Source organism: Thalassophryne amazonica, chromosome 9 (assembly GCF_902500255.1).
Source record: "Thalassophryne amazonica chromosome 9, fThaAma1.1, whole genome shotgun sequence".
Taxonomy (NCBI): domain Eukaryota; kingdom Metazoa; phylum Chordata; class Actinopteri; order Batrachoidiformes; family Batrachoididae; genus Thalassophryne; species Thalassophryne amazonica.
Genome location: NC_047111.1, coordinates 20,836,874 through 20,852,044, shown reverse-complemented (window position 1 = coordinate 20,852,044; position 15,171 = coordinate 20,836,874). Strand labels below are relative to the sequence as shown.

Sequence of the window (15,171 nt, the reverse complement as noted above, 5' to 3'; positions counted from 1 at the left end):
TCTGGATTGAAGAGTCAGTCAGTACCATCTGAGGTCTGAGAAACGAATGAACGATGTGCCTTCTGAGATTTCATGTTTTATTTTTAACAATCTCTGTTTCTGTTCCATTCAAACAGGAAGCTGTGACTGGTGAAGGAAGTTAACAGCAGTTGTTGGATGCATGATTTTTCCAATCACAGACACTGAAGCTTCTGATGTAGGTGTCTTGGTGGCTTTCCTCACTTGTCCAATTCACTCATGTTGCATTCGCATACCAGTCACTACAGCAGAATTATGTCACACCCGATCCACTTTCCTCATAGCTTTGCAAGTTGGAAAATAAGCCGGATGCAAAAAAAACAAAAAAAAAACAAAAAAACAAAACAAACTGTAAGCCCATGGTGACTTTGTCACTTTGATGGGTGTTCCTGGGTGTGCACTTCAGCATCTTGGTAAGATGACTTGCAAGTCACTTCAGAGGTGTTATCTAATAGTGTAATCATAATTTCTCCATTGTGAGATCAATAAAGTATATCTCATCTCATCTGGTTACAAAAACAGCGTTTTTAGTTTTGGAAGTGTGATTTCCCTTCCCCCCACAAAATATATGAGGAACATATTATACAGAAATACAGCTGCTTCAGAACATATTCCACCATCTTGGATTAATTTGTTTGTGCGAACAGCCATCTTACATCACGCTACTTATTCACTTGGATTGGCAGTCGCTGCATCACGTCGCTCTGCATTTACATAAAACAAACTTCTGGGCCTGGTTTCATAAAGCAGTCTAATCTTTTAGTCTACTAAATTGAGTCAACCAAGGTTAATCACCCAACATTAGCCGTCTAATCTCTGTTTCACATAGATGGCTAAACTTGTAGATTAGCTGTCTAAAGTTAGTCAACGATTTTCACGGGCATAAGCAGCCAGAGTGAGTGCCGTTGCCAAGAAACACCTCTAATACTCCAGTATTGTTTACTTATGGGTTGGTTGTCTGCTACAACCATGGCCGGCTCTGCCGCAGCAGAGGAGAAGTGGTCCCGGAGAAAGGCCCCTACATTCTCCAAAGAGGATGAAGCTCTCCTTTTGGAGGAATGCAAGCGACATAGGGGTGCTCTTCAGTGTTCCAAAGGAACAACATCAGCCCTAGCTGCCAAAAGATGGACTTGGGAGGAAATCGCAGCATCCCTCAATAGGAAGCTGGACAAATCGCCCGATGTGCAGGATAAGTGCTGAACTAACATCCCTCATGATTCGACACACAGTCAACTTGTAGACATAGATGGAGTCACCAATAACCTGCTGAGAGGTCCCACAGGCCTAAAACCTCAGCGCAATCAAAACCTGAAGAAGGGCTGGCAGGGTGTTGTTTGGTAGTCAATAGCTGGAGCTACCATGTCCACGATGAAGAGGATTGTAAGCGGACGGAAGTGGTATCGCTGTTGAACCTCTGCATCCGTAAACATGTCCAATAGATAATTCCGGTCCCGAAACACCCGGTCCCGCCACAAGGCTCTCCTTCCTTCCTTCCTGCTCCATCAAGTGGTGGTACACGATAGTTGTCATTTTTCAAGTAAGACACTGAAGTTTAAAATAAGATTAGCCTCCGCTGTAGCAGGCTAAGAACTTTAGTTGGCTAACGTGAAACTAGCTGACTAAGCACTTTGTGCAACAACTAATGTCGAAAGATTAGTCGACAAAGTGAGTTTAGTCAACTAAACAAGAGTAGACCACTTTATGAAACTGGGCCCTGGTCTATTTGGCCCCACCTACCCGCTCATCGTGTTGCCTCTGTCACTTGTAGCTAACGTGACTGCGGGGAAACAAACTACAGTTGTCACAACTGTTGATGCTTGGAGTAGCCATCTTGGATTGTGAACTCTGGGTGTGTAGGGTTCAAATGAGTTGACAAGTTAATTTAGATTTCAGGCGGTGTTCCGTAACTTGGAAATTCTCAGTGAGTACAAATGGAATGCACCATGAAACACAAAGAGGAATCTCTTATTTGTTTATTTTTCAACTGATTCACAGCGACATCATGTTTGAAGATGTTTTTTCTTTTTTTGAGCCTAATTTTTAGAATGTCGAATCAAAAAGTTATATATTTACATCTGCCAATGAAGTTTATTTGTTTGTTGGTTAACAGTCTCATGGGCACAGTTCTGCATCCACCGTGAAAAATTTGGACATAAGGTTCAGATAAAGCTAGAATGGAGTGAGTTAATTTTTCAAGGTCATAGCTCAAGTTTCAAGGTCAAGTTCATGAAAAAAGTGTAAATCGCATAATTAGCCATAACTCCAGAACTACTCACCATAGAAACTTCCAATTTGGCTCATATTGTTCATCTTAGGGAGACGCTTTCTGATTGACCTTGACCTTCAAAAGTTCAGTCAAGGTCAAGGTTTACCTGAAATATTAATTTTCTGTATTTAAATCTGATGCGTGGAAGTGGTGTATTCCTACAATACAGTCAGTTCACTTTTCAAGGTGACAGTTCAAATTTCAAGGTCACACAAAACATGAAAATGCATCACCAATTTCGATCCCATTTGAATTTCACCACTCTTAAGTGTCATTTTGGTTGTTAGTTGGAATCTGTAAGTGGAACCACTTGCAGGAGACTGTTGGTTTCATGCAGAACTTTTTCAGAAATGTTTGATCAGACTTGAATTTTTACTATTTTGAAGTTCCACTTCAGTCAACGTTTATTTCATAGTGTGACATCAAAAGTAACGACTCTGTTGGCGGAGGTACTTGCGCTCTCTGTGCATGGCTCTAGTTTTTAACTTTTGATGAGCGCTATAATATCTGCCTACCTTGTACCCGCTACAGCGCCGTCGTTCTTCCCCAGAGGCTCATCCAGCTCGACCCCACACCACTCACCCTTTGCAAAGTCCGTCTCACCCATGTAGCGAATGACTCCCATCTTCGATCCACCAACCTGACAGCAGAAAAGAAAACACACTGATGTTAAAAAAAAAAAAAAAAAAGACACGCTAAAAACAGAGAGAGTCAGATGTAAAAACACAATCGTTTAGTATGTTGCCGTGTGGCTATGTTATTTTTCTGTTTGACAGATTCAGCCTGAATCCGCCGTTTCATTGATGAGGAGGGTGAGACAGAATCTAACCCAGACGGCGGGATGTTCAGTCGTTATCCTGCTAATTAAAAGGGTGAGTCGTGAGTCGCTGGCGGCGAGTGTTTAAAACGCCACATCGTACCTTTTGACGCTGCCAACCCCCGATAACAACATCTCTTGGAAACACCGTCTCTGCTTTCTTTGGTCAGGAAGACAGAAAAGTGACATCACAGTGTTCACATATGGTGAACACATGAAGAAGATGCACAAACACGCCCACGAGTGTATTTTCTGTTGTATAACTCAGTTTTGTTTGTGTTTTTTTAAAACTAGTTTTGGGAGATCTTGCTACTTATACTCCGGTGTGACTTACAGTGTGTTCACCAAAATAACAGCAGTTTATAGGACTTCATCGGGAACCAACACACTAAACAAATGATAAATAAAAGTACACAACAATTTACAAAAACTCCAAATTAAGGAGCTGATTAAAAAACAAAACAATGAAGGTTTTTACAAAAGCATTTTCAAACATTTATCTCATGTACGATCATCGTTGAGTGGCCAAAAGCAGCAGTTTACTCACATTTTGCATCTGGTACAATAACATGAAGTAGCTCATTAGTTTCTGCTGGCAAACACAGGGTACAATTAAATATAAAGTGCTGAGTTTTCAAAAATTTAAATGCATGGAATTTTTACCTCATATATGATTGTCTGTTCAGTGGCAAAAAAAAGAAGCAGTTTACTCTGTTTTGTGCCTGGTACAAGAACATTAATTAGCTTGTCGGCTTTTGCTGGCAAACAGTGCTTATAATATATATATATATATATATATACACTCAACAAAAATATAAACGCAACACTTTTGGTTTTGCTCCCATTTTGTATGAGATGAACTCAAAGATCTAAAACGTTTTCCACATACACAATATCACCATTTCCCTCAAATATTGATCACAAACCAGTCTAAATCTGTGATAGTGAGCACTTCTCCTTTGCTGAGATAATCCATCCCACCTCACAGGTGTGCCATACCAAGATGCTGATTAGACACCATGATTAGTGCACAGGTGTGCCTTAGACTGCCCACAATAAAAGGCCACTCTGAAAGGTGCAGTTTTATCACACAGCACAATGCCACAGATGTCGCAAGATTTGAGGGAGCGTGCAATTGGCATGCTGACAGCAGGAATGTCAACCAGAGCTGTTGCTCGTGTATTGAATGTTCATTTCTCTACCATAAGCTGTCTCCAAAGTCGTTTCAGAGAATTTGGCAGTACATCCAACCAGCCTCACAACCACAGACCACGTGTAACCACACCAGCCCAGGATCTCCACATCCAGCATGTTCACCTCCAAGATCGTCTGAGACCAGCCACTCGGACAGCTGCTGAAACAATCGGTTTGCATAACCAAAGAATTTCTGCACAAACTGTCAGAAACCGTCTCTGGGAAGCTCATCTGCATGCTTGTCGTCCTCATGGGGGTCTCGACCTGACTCCAGTTCCTCGTCGTAACCGACTTGAGTGGGCAAATGCTCACATTCGCTGGCGTTTGGCACGTTGGAGAGGTGTTCTCTTCACGGATGATGCGAAGGAGATGTGTTGCACTGCATGAGGCAAATGGTGGTCACACCAGATACTGACTGGTATCCCCCCCCAATAAAACAAAACTGCACCTTTCAGAGTGGCCTTTTATTGTGGGCAGTCTAAGGCACACCTGTGCACTAATCATGGTGTCTAATCAGCATCTTGATATGGCACACCTGTGAGGTGGGATGGATTATCTCAGCAAAGGAGAAGTGCTCACTATCACAGATTTAGACTGGTTTGTGAACAATATTTGAGGAAAATGGTGATATTGTGTATGTGGAAAAAGTTTTAGATCTTTGAGTTCATCTCATACAAAATGGGAGCAAAACCAAAAGTGTTGCATTTATATTTTTGTTGAGTATATATAATATGTGTGTGTGTATGTATGTGGATGGGACTCACACTTTACCTATACAATAACATTATTTAGCTCGTTAGCTTCTGCTGGCCAACGCAGTATTTGCATTATAAATAAATAATGTGCCCTGTTTTCAAAGGTTTATTTACAGTGTATGTTTACCTCACATATGACTGTTCAGTGACAAAAAGAAGCATTTTTTTTTGTTAGCTTTTGCCGGCTAACACGGTGCTTGTTTTATAACTAAACTATACCTCAGTTAAATTCATTCTGCTTCTTGTTGCAGCAAGTGGTAGCACCATGTTTCAACAATAACTACGATTTATACCTCAGTGTAAAAATACGGCATTCTAAAAATAATGATGTGTATCAGATCTGGTAGCACGGTGGCTTAGTGCAGTGATTCTCAACTGGGGTGCCGTGACTGATCGTTAGGGGTGCCGTGGGCAATTATCAAATATCACCATTATCGGGTGTATGTGCTGTAATAGTGTGGCAGATGGTGTAATGCTCTTTTATTCCAGTAGATGGCAGCAAAGCGCGCAGTAGCGCTGAGCCGTGTGCCGACAAGGAGGCGTGATCGCCATTTTAATTCCGGGCAAGTTAGTGATTTGTGTGCATAGAAGTTCACTTAGTCTCGTCAAGAAACAGGTGGAATGTGCCGGAAAGCTGCGCATGTTAGCAAAGTCACAAACGGAGGAACAAGGTAGACAATATTTCCTTCCATAAGTAAGTGGTTTTGGTTATTGTTGTCACTTTGACCGTGATAGTTGGATGATAAACAGCTGTATGTCTCCTGCCGTACCTGTGTCGCCTGATGACAGGGATCATTAATTTCACTTATGTCTAGTTGATATTTTCCACTGCTAGACCAATGTCTAGTTAAAATTCTTGTCGTTAGTGACTAAAAATTGTTCGACAAGACTGGGGAGTTTTGTTTTTTTTTGCACCTTAAAATAATGAGATTAATGACCCGCGCTGTGCTGCCACACACACAGAGATGTGCACACACACACTGCTGACTTCATGAATGAAACTCGGTCAATAAATGATAATTGTGTAAAAATATAATATATATAAATGTATTGTAATGGTTTTCAGGAGCCGCGCTGAGTTGAACACAGCAGCAGCTCAGCCGAGCAGCGTAGCTTAACAGCGTAGATCCGTGTCACTTTCAACACTAATATTTGAGAATGTGTGTGTGTCAGAGTAAGTTTAACACTTTCCTGACATAATTTAATGTAATTTAATTTTACTGGCTCGATATCCAGGACAAAATGGCATTTTAACACGTATTTTGTGAGCATTTTTCTGAGTGTGTTCAGTCGCGAATCTCCATTGAAAATGCATTAACATCCGGGTATTTCATCAATATTTTGCCCGGTTAGGAGACGTCATGTCGCTGTCCATGAAGGGACATTTTCGTTTAGTGTGCAGCAATGGGACTGCGCTCTCTAGTTCTCATATACAGCTCCATGGCTATAGTATACTATGTTACGTCATATCTGTACCGCACGTGTTGCTAACGCACCGTGTAGAGACAGTCGAGTTAGTGGTGCGTGACACGTGACACATGACAGTGGTGTGCCGCAGGATTTTGTAAATATAAAAAGGGTGCCGCGGCTCAAAAAAGGTTGAAAAATCACTGGCTTAGTGGTTAGCACTGTTGCCTCACAGCGAGAAGGTCATGGGTTCAATTCCAGCCTGTGGCCTTTCTGTGTGGAGTTTGCATGTTCTCCCCATGTTTGCGTGGGTTTCCCCTGGGTGCTCCAGTTTCCTCCCACATCCACCGACATGCGGGTTAGGTGGTTTGGAATCTTTTAATTGACCATAGGTGTGCGAGTGGGTGTGAATGTGTTTGTTTGTCTGTTTGTGGCCCTGTGACAGACTGGCGTCCTGTCCTGGGTGTACCCTGCCTTGCGCTCTATGACTGCTGGGATAGGCTCCAGTCCCCCGCCACCCTTGATTGGACTAAGCAGTTGAAGATGAGTGTATGTATCAGATCTCATAAGCTTCATGATTTTTTTTTTTTTTTTTTGGTGTCTGGAGTGTGTAATCCGAGTGTCAGCCTTGTGCTCATTTCAGTCATTTTTGGAGGCGGTGTTGTGTTTCTGCCACCAGAGGCAGAGCGTGAGGCAGCGAGGTAGATTACACAAGAGGTTTAGCAAACAGACGGATTGACTGATCAATGTGTCAGTCGTCTCTTCTCAAGTGCGGAAAGTAATCCGGAGTGATTTACAATATTGACCAGTAATACGGCTTCTGGTGCTCCACAGGACGTGAAGGAATGATCGTCTCTGCCCATCAGTGCCGTGAACACCTCAATGAGAAAAGGATCAAAATCCAGATTAAAAATAGCAACGGGAACGCGCTGGATTACAGCAGGCGACAGAAAACGTGCGCGGCATCACACAGGCTGACTAAAGCGTAAAGGTTGGATGAAGGTTGAAAAGCAGAACTTCCCGTTGGGACTGAGGGGAGTGTCACATTACCAAAACATGAATCCATGTTTACTGAGGAGAGCAGAACGCTGGGATGGAGAATTCATGAGTGCGCATGCCTCCACCAAATCCCAAAACAAGGTGAAAAATTCCCCAAACTGCACTGAACTATGAAGCCGTGTAAAGTTAAACCGGCTGGAGGGAAATCTTTTAGAGCAGCCAAGAAATAAAATCTTCGTCATTCTCCACTGAGGTTCGATCTTCTTTGAAAACAGCATTAGTGATCTCATGACAACAGTGTGGACAAGCACACTGATGGGGCAGCACGGTGACATCACTGTAATATAATGGGTTTTTCTCTGCATAGTTTTTGCTGTGAACGTGTGGTTCTGTGAGTTACGGGAGCGGTGCGCCTTCAGCTCCTCTGGGGCGTAAACATAGGCCCCTCCCATTCAAGGTCAATATCAATCACATCAACTGTAAACACAAGTAAAACTCACCAAAACACGATCCCCAACTCGAAGATCCTTATCCCCACCTTTCTTAACTGAACCACTGTCAGACATGTTGGATCCCGACTCGTTGCCAGTTTTCACGGCACTGGTCAGCAGGCCTTCTCTGAGTGGGACGACCACCCGCTGGCCTGGGGGCGCACCGCCACCGCCTTGCTGATTCTGAGCGGTGATTGAGTCGGTGGAGTGGCTGTCGCTTCCTTCTCCAACCAGCTGTCGACTGAGCTTTGAGGGCCGTGTGAAGATCCCTTGGAGGGGTTGGCACTCGAAGTAGCGCACGCTGCCAACCGAACCGTCATTTTTGCCAACGAGGTCATTCAGTATCACACCGGCCCACTGCCCTGGTGCAAACTGGGTCTCCCCCAGGTAGGCAATAACACCTGGTTTGACACCGTTGACCCAGACCTGTTCGCCCACTGTGTAGTCACCCAGAACATCGTCGCCTTCTTCAGAGGGCTTTGTGGGCGTTGGCGTGGTGGGCTTGAGTGGAATACCTGGACAGAAAGAGGACAAACATTATTTGTGTTATTTATAAAGTGGCACAAGTGTCCATGCAAGACTCCTGTCAAGTTTGCAGACTGAATCTGCCACTAAACACATGTGTCCCACACATTGCGATATCCACAGGACCGCCTTGAATCCTGAATGGCCAGAGTCATAGCATATGAAATCCCAAAACATAGCCTTAGCTCACTGTGGGCTAAGGCTATGTCTTAGGATTTCATTCAAGCACTCACGGGTGCAGACTGAGACAAACATGATCGTGTTGGTAATGGCCACAGAAGACAGCACCTACAGGTGGAGGAGGGGGTGCAGTCGCAGATCCTCCAAACCAAAACAATTAATTCCTCAACAATTTCATTACAGTCATTTACATTTACAGCCGGTGCTTCCGTGCAACCTGCATGCCAGGAGCAATTTGGGGTTAAGTGCCTTGGTTAAAGCACACTTTGAAATGAATAATTATCAATTATGATTGGTGCATTTCAGCCTTAACTCAACATCAAGACACAACAACATTGTTTCTGTTAATGCAGCACTCTGATTTACTCAAACATTTGTGTTCTCAGTCTGTGATCATCAACATTCACAGTCCAGCAGAACCACCATCACACAGATCATCCCTTTTTACTGTGTCAATCCAGCAAAATTGGGGGGGGGGATGCATGTGTGGCAGCATCCGGCACAGCGGTGCAGTTTGTGCAAGATCAGGCGTTACTCTAATTCCTTCTGAAAAGTGGGTCACAGAGATGGTATCTGTGGTGTCCTGGTGATTAACCGTGACATGCAGCGTGGTGATATCGCCTGTTTGATACACAGATGAGCTGGACCATCCCCAACACCCGCCCACACATAGCAGCCGCAGCCTGTAAACTGCAGCATTAGCTTGCGGTCTGATGCACTGCCAGGAAAAAGACTGGTTTAGGGACCAGAGCCCTCACCAGCCACATTACACATCATCATCGGCTGATCAACAATTCAGGTCAGGCCAAGTCTGGGAAAACGCACTACATCGCTGTATGGACCACACCATAGAACCCCTTTGGTTTCTTGGATGGTAACCACCCAGGCAGACAACCGGTTCATCCCCACATCCCAGAAGTAACCAGCTCTCCTGCAGCCAGGTAAACATGGGCATGTCCTTGTTCTTCTCCACCTACTGGGGTCCTCAACACTATGACAACTACACGCTGGATCATACACAGGCGCGTGTGACATTAGCAAAATTTCATAACAGATGTATGTTCTCCTAATCTTCATCTCTCCAAATAACTGCTTGTTTGACACAAAGGCATTCCAGCAGTACCCAGTGACCATACTAGGTTACTGGTTAACATCCAAATCTCACAACAATCCAGCAAGACAGGAAGCACCAGGACCCAAAAGAGACCTTTGTTCTCCTGCATAGATATTGGCATCACCAAACACCTCTGTCCAGTGACTTCATGAGTCCATAAGATTTTGCCAGGTGTCTCTTGATCTCAAAGGCAGAGGACCCACAGACATGAATGTCTAAGTAAGTGTCTCTACAAGTTCAACACTCACCACATACAGAGCACAAACCAAGCATGAAGTCAAAGGAATTGTCTGTAGACCTCTGAGACTGTCTCGAGGAAGGGAATACAATTTTAATACAGCAAGGGAAGTGCACAAGCCAAGAAAGAAAGCTTTGGGACAGATACAGCAATGATTTTTCTTTAACATTACAACATAAGGTTATTTTTACCAGTATGTCCAAAAAAAAAAAGAATGGTGGAGGAGCGAGGTTGGCCTGTGAGCTAACCGAGGTAGTGGTGGACGGCGGAGGAGAGAGGCTGGGGTGCGGAGAGAGCTAACCGAGGCAGCAACGGAGGAGCGAGGTTGGCCCGTGAGTTAACCGAGGCAGCGGCAGAGGAGCGAAGTTGGCCCGTAAGTTAACCGAGGCCGCGGCGGAGGAGCGAAGTTGGCCCGTGAGCTAACCGAGGCAGCGGCGGAGGAGCGAGGTTGGCCCGTGAGCTAATCGAGGTAGCGGTGGACGGCGGAGGAGAGAGGCTGGGGTGCAGAGAGAGTGGTTGGTGGGGGAAACTGCCTGAGTGGCCGGTCTGGAGAAAGCTGTCCGGCGGGGAAACACTGCGGCTGACCGGTGAGGCAACTAAAAGTAGTTGGCGGCGTGCTAGCAGCAAGCAGCCTATTAGCAAAAGTAACAGGACTGAGCTTATTAAGGAGTATACCACTATGGGGCCAAAAAAGAGTGGCACAGAGACATCAGAGCCAAATGTAAGATCAGTCCCTTTAAGCACAAGCCCAAACATTGAGAAGGTGCTAGAGGATATTAAAAAGTCACTGAACTTTATAACGCTGGACATGCAAAACATATCGAATCAACAAAAAACAATTATAGACTTAATGGCCCAAGTGAATGAACTGAAACAACAAAATATGGAGAAAGATGTGAAGAGTAAAACTCTTGAAAATAGAGTATCAGACCTTGAACAATATTCCAGGATAAACGATCTCATAGTTACAGGCCTTGACATCAAACCAAGAACCTATGCAAGAGCAGTAACCAATGAAGAGGAGCCCACTGACAAAGATTTGGAATCAATGGAGCAGCAGGTGGCCACCTTCTTTGCTACCAAAGGAATTACTATGAACACGCAGGATATAGAGGCATGTCACCTGCTGCCCCGAAAAGATAAGCAACAAAAACCAGCGATAATAGTAAGGTTTGTTAATAGGAAACATAAGTTAACCATAGTGAAGCAGGGAAAGAAACTCAAAGGGACCAAGGTATACATAAACGATCATCTGACCAAAAAAAATGCAGATGTAGCTAGAAAAGCCCGACTACTAAAGAAACAAAACAAAATCCAAGGAACATGGACCTCTAACTGCAGAGTTTACATAAAACTATTAGGTACACCAGAAGCCAAGGTACTATGCATCAAAGAAGAACATGAACTGAACAAATACAACTGAAAAATGAAACAAATGAAATACAAAAATCTAGACAATTATACCTTCAACTCAAAATGACAAATTAAATATTAATAATTCCTTGCCTACAGATGACAATGAAAGTACAAAACCAAGAAATACAATTTAAAACCTTTGAATGTAACGAATCTAAAATGCAAAATGTTATAGATGAAGTGGACCCAGATATAAACTTTTATAATGACATAAGTGATGACTGCATATATTGTCAAGATCAACAAATACCAACACAAAATAAACCTAATGAGATGTTGTCAATTATCCACTTTAATAGTCACAGCCTTCATGCAAATTTTGAGAAGATAAAAGATTACTTGAACCAATTGGGCACTTTGTTTAATGTATTTGCAATTTCAGAAACCTGGATAAAAAATGATGAAACAAACAACTTTATGTTAGAAGATTATGAGATGTTTGTACAGAACAGAAACAAAAAAAATGGAGGAGGTGTGGCATTATATGTGGATAAAAACTTACATGCAAAACAGATTGACAACATGACATTAGCAATTGATCAGAGGTGTCTTCGTTACTGTACTTAAGTACACTTTTTTAGGTATCTATACTTTACTACATTACTTATTTTTCTGCCTACTTCTGACTTCTACTCATTACATTTTCACACAAGTATCTGTACTTTCTATTCCTTACATTTTTAAAACAGCCTCGTTACTTTTGGCTTCAGTTTAATGTTTATATATATGTATTTCACGTCATGTGCGCCTGTAATCAACTTTTCTGCAGCACGGCTTTGCTGTGAACCGTGAACCAATCGAAGCAGTAGTTCGCAGATTGAAGCAATGCTTCGTTTATTCTTTCTTTCTTTCGCTTAATTTTCCCCCGCTAAAACCCTAAAGAGCATACTTATGTGAGTATTATTTACCTTTTCTATGTTAAACTGACCTGTTATGGTCTTCTGAAACAGTTGATGGATGTATTTTATAACTTAAAAACGGGAGCGATGTTAACGCGTTAGCATGTCTATGGCATTTTCAATGTTAAAACTTAGCATTATGCAGTTGCAGCTGTCATCACGTTCGAGTGCATTTGTTTTCAAATTGTAAATTTGTAAATTTATTTTTGTTTATATATTAATAATCTAATGATTATTATATACAATTCTAGAGAAAGAGGCAAAAAGAACCTGAATAGAAACACAACAGAAAATATAAAAGCAACTAACAATGAACATACGTAAATAAATACATACATAAATAAATGTGTTTCCTGTGAACGCCTAGTGATTCTTATACCTCCACTTCATCCCTGTCTTATTTAATGAGTTTGTTTCGGTCAAACCATATTTTCATTGTGTTAATTTCTTCAGTGATTTCCTCCAGAACTATCTGCCAAACTAGAAAACTGCTACATCCTAGTAAGAGCAGAATACTACTGGAATGAATTTGAATAAGGAAAGTTGTGTTTTTTTGTTTTTTTTTCCTTCACTAAATGGATGCTGCACTCACTGCAGTTTATTGTCTGGAATAGTCCCAGATTGCATTTCAGAGCTTCTAGAATTGAAACATTTTTGTGCAGGTGGTGTTGGGGGTAATTTTGGGTTTTGGGTCTTGGGCCACATCAGTTTTTAAATTAAGCTTTCAATTCATATAGTGGCATCTACCTTTTTTTTTAAAGGTTACTTTATACTTTTATACTTTAAGTAGGTTTTGGAGCACATACTTTTTCACTTTTACTTGAGTAAAGAGGTCAAGTTGATACTTCAACTTTTACCAGAGTGTTTTTAAACTGCAGTATCTATACTTCTACTTAAGTAACAAATGTGTGTACTTTTGACACCACTGCAATTGATGATATTATGGAGTGTATAACAATTGAATTGACAATGGAAAACAGAAAAAACATATTGATTACGCGTGTTTATAGATCTCCTGGATCAAGTATTGAAATGTTTACAGAACTACTGCATAATTTGTATACTAAAATGGAACATAAAGATGTCTTTATATGCGGGGATTTTAACATAGATCTATTAAAAATGCGTACACATAAGCCTACGGAAAATTTTATAAATACTATGTACAGCTTGTCATTCCATCCAAAAATAACTAAACCAACCAGAATCACAGCACAGAGTTCATCACTAATTGATAATATTTTCAACAACATATTAAATAATGACATTTCCAGTGGCATATTAATAAATGACATAAGTGACCACTTACCAGTATTTGCAACTATGAAAATAAGTTATAACTATAGGAAAGCTAAGAAAATATTAATACTACTAATTTTATAAGAGTAAAAACAAACAAATCAATAATGATATTCAAACAAAGTCTACTAAAACAAGACTGGAAAGTAATACTAGATGAAACTGAGGTTAACTCAGCTTATAACCACTTTTTTGAATAAATTCTTAACTCTCTATGACCAATGTTGCCCTGTGAAATCAATCAAAATCAAACAAGTTAAAACCAAACCAAGGATGACAAGTAGTTTAATTAATGCCTGTAAAAAGAAAAACTGGCTATACAAAGTATTTATTAAAGAAAGAACAACTGAAACAGAAAATAAATATAAAACATATATAAAAATAAATTGACAAGTGTATTAAGAAATTGTAAAAAAAATGTATTATAAAACTCAACTAGAACAAAACAAGGGAAATATTAAAGGCCTTTGGAGTGTAATAAATAGTGTCATCAGAAAAAAGGAAAACCACAGTATTCTGCCGGACTATTTCATTAACAGTGATAAAAAAAAAATGAACAACAACGAAGAGCTAGTAAATGCATTTAATCATTATTTTGTCAACATAGGGCCAGAATTGGCAGCAGAAATAAAAATGTCATATTCAACCCCAGAAACAGGTGCTGAACAAGCAAACTCAAATTCATTCTTTCTATCAGCAACAGATGAAACGGAAATAATAAACACTGTTAATGAATTGAAGGCAAAAAAAAAAAATCATTAGATTGTAATAAGCTGGACACTACAATAATTAAGCAAGTCATTAGTGAAATTGCAAAACCTCTAAGTCATATCTACAACTTATTTATTAATGGAGAGTTTCCAAGTCAAATGAAGATCGCCAAAATTACACCCATATATAAAAGTGGAGATAAGCATCTATTCTCAAATTATAGACCTATATCTGTGTTATCTCAATTCTCAAAAATTCTACAAAAACTATATAGAGTATGGTTAGATCAATACATTGAAAAGTTAAAGATATTAAACAACAACTAGTATGGTTTCAGAAATAATAGATCAACAACTTTAGCTTTAATTGATTTAGTGGAAGAAGTAACAAATAATATTGATAAAAAGAAACATACAATGGCGATCTTCATTGACTTAAAAAACTGTTCGATACTGTTAACCACAACATATTATTACGTAAATTGGAAAAAATTGGCATAAGAGGTACTGCACTAAATTGGCTCCAATCTTATTTAAACAACAGGCAACAATATGTACAAATAGGAGAGCATAAATCTTCATTCAAACAGATACATTGTGGAGTTCCACAAGGGTCAGTTTTAGGACCTAAACTTTTTCTAATTTACATTAATGACTTGCAACTCATCTCTGAAAAACTGAAATTTATCCTCTTTGCTGATGACACAACGATAGTATGCTCAGGGGAAACCTGGAACAACTTATGATCGAAATAGAAATAGAAATTATTAAATTAAAACAATGGTTTGATGGTAATAAATTGTCACTTAATATTTCAAAGACAAAACTAATGCTCTTTGGAAA

At 40.7% G+C, this 15,171-nt stretch overlaps 1 protein-coding gene across 2 annotated transcripts in view; it reads right to left on the bottom strand.

Annotated features, from left to right (window-relative positions):
* Positions 1–15,171, bottom strand: part of clip2 (CAP-GLY domain containing linker protein 2) — a 61,615-nt gene that overhangs the window by 27,153 nt on the left and 19,291 nt on the right. For both annotated transcript variants that reach the window (XM_034177744.1, XM_034177745.1), the window contains exons 3-4: positions 7,957–8,462; positions 2,800–2,924 (exon numbers count right to left, since the gene is read on the bottom strand). In XM_034177744.1, coding sequence (XP_034033635.1) covers positions 2,800–2,924; positions 7,957–8,462 — 631 coding nt within the window. The remainder of the gene's footprint in view (positions 1–2,799; positions 2,925–7,956; positions 8,463–15,171) is intronic.